This window comes from Chrysochloris asiatica, unplaced genomic scaffold (assembly GCF_000296735.1).
Source record: "Chrysochloris asiatica unplaced genomic scaffold, ChrAsi1.0 scaffold00529, whole genome shotgun sequence".
NCBI classification, from domain to species: Eukaryota; Metazoa; Chordata; class Mammalia; order Afrosoricida; family Chrysochloridae; genus Chrysochloris; species Chrysochloris asiatica.
Genome location: NW_006409047.1, coordinates 420160 through 424342, shown reverse-complemented (window position 1 = coordinate 424342; position 4183 = coordinate 420160). Strand labels below are relative to the sequence as shown.

The 4183-nt window shown below is 38.1% G+C and overlaps 1 protein-coding gene across 1 annotated transcript; it reads left to right on the top strand.

Annotated features, from left to right (window-relative positions):
- Nucleotides 1–887: 887 nt before the first annotated feature.
- LOC102833648 (olfactory receptor 7D4-like) lies at nt 888–1826 on the top strand. The gene has a single exon (XM_006877556.1). The coding sequence runs from the start codon at nt 888–890 to the stop codon at nt 1824–1826; it is 939 nt and encodes a 312-aa protein (XP_006877618.1).
- The last annotated feature ends 2357 nt before the right edge of the window (nt 1827–4183 follow it).

The following is a 4183-nucleotide window of genomic DNA, read 5'->3' as shown; positions in this document are numbered from 1 at the left end:
GGGATTTTAGTTTCCATTATGACCAGGCTTTTCTAGCTCTCCTTTCTAGTTCTTCTTTGGCTGGCTATATCCTAGAGCTTCTTTCCAAGAACTGTTGCAAATGACCATTTCTTGAATGTGTTCTTTTCTAGAAAACCACTGATTTGACTACTTTTGAAAATTCATCTCATCTCTTTCACCAAATATCACTTTTTCAGTATGTCTTATAAATTGTAGATTGCTGTTCAATTTCTTACATCCAGTGATCAATCCATTAAGTACTTGATGGACTTCTACTACAGAGGAGGTCATTATGAATCAGAACTGACTTGACAGCTCTTAACAACAAGTTATCTATTTTGTTCCTAATATGATTAGGACTTTTATTTTCTCCCATATCCCCAAATTATTTTCAAAATGAGGCTATTGAAAATACCATAAATCAGATAAGGTGCAGTTTAGTCCTCAAACTGACGGCTCTGTTCTTGAACACTTTAAAGGGGTCTTCTGCAACAGATATGCGTAATTTAATACATCATTTGATTTCTTGAATGCTGCTTCCATGAGTGTTGATAGTAGATTCAAAAACATGAAATCTTTGACAATATAAATCTTTTCTCCATTTATAACGATGTTTACTCATTGTGCCTATAGTGAGGATTTTTGCAATTTACATGTGAAAATTGGAAAATGAATAAGGAAGATCATAGAAGAATTGATGCATTTGAGTTATGCTGTTGGAAGAGAATTATTAAAAGTACAATGGACTTCCAGAACAGCAAAGCTGTGTTAGAAGACATAGAGTCAGAATGCTCCTTGGGAGACAAGATGGTGAAACTTTATGTCAGGTGACTCTTTGTTAAATATGGCTTTTGCTTTTTTTTTTCCTTAGCAGACACACCAACTACATGGAAACAGAAAACCAAACAAAAGTTTCAGAATTCCTTCTTATGGGCCTCTCAGACAATCCTGAACTTCAGCCCTTATTCTTCGGACTTTTCTTATCTATGGACCTGATCACTGTGCTTGGGAACCTGTTCATCATCCTGGCTGTCAGCTCTGACCCCCACCTCCACACACCCATGTACTTTTTCCTCTCTAACCTGTCTTTTGTTGATATCTGTTTCATTACCACTACTGTCCCAAAGATGCTGGTGAACATCCAGACACAGAGTAAAGGTATTTCCTACATAGGATGTCTCACTCAGGTATATTTTTTCATTATTTTTGCTGGCCTGGACAATTTTCTTCTGACTGTGATGGCCTATGATCGGTTTGTGGCCATATGTCACCCCCTACAGTACACGGTCGTCATGAATCCCAGGTTCTGTGGCTTGTTGGTTCTGATATGTTGGGTCATCATTTTCTGGGTCTCCCTACTTCATATTCTATTAATGAAGCGACTAAAGTTCTGTATAGGCACTGAAATTCCACATTTCTTTTGTGAACTGGCTCAGATGATCAAAGTGGCTTGCTCTGACACCCTCATCAATAATATCATTTTGTATGTGGCAACTACCCTGCTGGTTGTATTTCCTCTCATTGGGATCCTCTTCTCTTATTCTCAGATTGTCTCTTCCTTAATAACAATGACCTCTGCTGGGGGCAAGTATAAGGCATTTTCTACCTGTGGCTCTCACCTCTCTGTGGTCTCCTTGTTCTATGGGACAGCCCTTGGGGTCTATCTCAGTTCTACTGTGACTCATTCTTCCCAGAGAAGCTCTATTGCCTCAGTGATGTACACTGTGGTCACACCCATGCTGAATCCCTTCATCTACAGCTTAAGGAACAAGGATGTGAAGGGAGCCCTGGGAAAGCTCCTCTGTAGAGCAATCTCTTCTCCATGATGGTCACTGGTCTAAGGTAAAACAGATTTTATGGTCTCCAAAGTAAAATTTCATGATTGTACATATCTTAATTATTTAATCTTCTCTATTGTGCTATAATTGTTTTGTGCTATCAAGTCTGTTCTGAATCATAGCAACCATTTAGATTTTCTGAAAAGCAGCTGGTGAGTTTGAACCACAGACCTTGCAATTCAAACTGATCTTGCAATCCAGTGCTTATGCTAGATTGCCACACTAAGACAAAGTAACTATACATATCTACTAAGGAAGACTACTAGTACATGTTATTGTTGCATTTTTACGTTACTATTCTCTCAGACATTGAAATTCTTCTATACTTTATGCTGTCTAAAGTCTTTCTTTGGTCAGTCTCTTTAACACCATTACTAAAATCCCATCATTTGAATTTTAGCATTTATTATGTTAAGTGCTTGCATGATTACCCCAAAGATTAATCTCTAAAACATTGATGTTCTTTATCTTTGATTATGTATGCATTTTCCTCATCAAACTAAAATCACACCAGTCATAAGCATATGCTTGACACTAATTGCTGTTCTCATTGCTTTACATATGATTTCATTAAACATATTTCTTTGAGATCTATATCTTCATTTACCCCATTTTTCAGAGGAAGACACTGAGATTGAGATTAATTCAAATGTGATGTTTAGGATAAGTACTGGACTGCTAACCACACATCAGCAGCTTAAATCCACAAGCCCCCCCCCCCCCCATGGAAACCCAATATAGGAACTCTGTGAGTTGGAACCAACTCGATGGTACTTAATAACACAACAACATCATTAAGTTTATACTTTTAGTTTTGCTATCCTAGTTTTCAGAACTTCAAGGGAAGGAACCTAGATTTGATAGATTTTGTTTGTATGTTTCACTTCCCTGATGTTTCATAGTAATATACTGCCTAGGTTTATTTAAGATGAATCATTCTTTGTGTTCTTTGCTTCTATTTTTCTTCCCTTTCTCCTTTCTTTGCTTTCTCTCTTTTCTTCTTTATTTTACCTTTATGTTTATTCATTGCAGTTTTAACATATATTCCTGAAAGATCATAATACATGTAGCAATGAATTTATAGAATATGAATTGTTATGTCACATAGTTTAGTTTTCTGGTACTCTTTAGAAGTACCATCTGGAATGGATGTTACAGACTATGGGATGCATTCAGAATTTCCCATTGTTGAAAGAATATTGGTAGAATAAGCCTTTCCAGTGAGTATCCAGTAACAGATACTGTCAGTGCTACCCCATATTTCCTGGGATCCTCTCACCATCTTCACAGGCGAGTGTAACTGACAATGAACAGCACCAGCCAGAACCTATTATGCACATTGCATAGCAGCAGAAGTGACCTAGATTTTTTTACCTCCAGGAGCAGTTCTTCATTTAGAGGCTTGGGATACACCATGTAACCTGGGATAGCTTTGAGATATGGGTTTTATACATTTTCCAAAAATTTCCCACAGGAGGAAAACTCACTGTAGTAGTCAAATCAGTGTAAATTATATTGGAGGTATTGTTATCTTTTGGGTCAGTACTCCTCTTTCCAAGCCATATTCCTTGGTCCTTCAATAAAGTGCTCGACCTGAAATACTTGGCTCTGTGTCTGTTTCTAGAAGAATCAAACAGAGACAGTTGATAGACTTCAAGTAGTATTAAGAGAGTTATGAAAGGAAGAAGGGATGTTGAGGCAAAACAAAATTAACAAATGAAAAAATAATTTACTGAAAACCATAATTTGTTCATGAGAATAAACTTTTCGATGTGTATTCAATTTACTTTAATTCCATTGAATTTAATCAAATGTGTATATATTTCCACTGTGTACAAATTGAGGAATATATATACTCCTGGAGTCCTTGTGTGGCACTGCAGGCTAATGCGTCAGACTGCAAAGTCGTTTGAACTGCAAGGTCAGTGGTTCAAGTGCACCAACTGCTGCTTGGAAACCCTATACAGGGTCACTATGGGTCGGAATTAACTCCACGGCACTTAACAACAACATATACTTCTGGTGTGGCACCATAGGATCAGCACTGGACTGCAAGCCATAAGGCCGGCTGTTCAAATGCACCAGCTGCTTCTTGGAAACACTGTACAAGGTCATTATGAGTTAGAACCGACTTGACAGCACATAACAGCTACTATGTATATATTGTTGTTATGTGCCGTGGAGTCAGTTCCGACCCATAGTGACCCTGCACAGGGTTTCCGAGGCTGTTAATCTTTATGGGAGCAGAACGCCTCATCTTTCTCCCAGTGCAGCTGCTAGTTTTGAACTGCTGATCTTGTGGTTTGCAGCCTGATTCGTAACCACTACGCTACCAGAGCTCCATA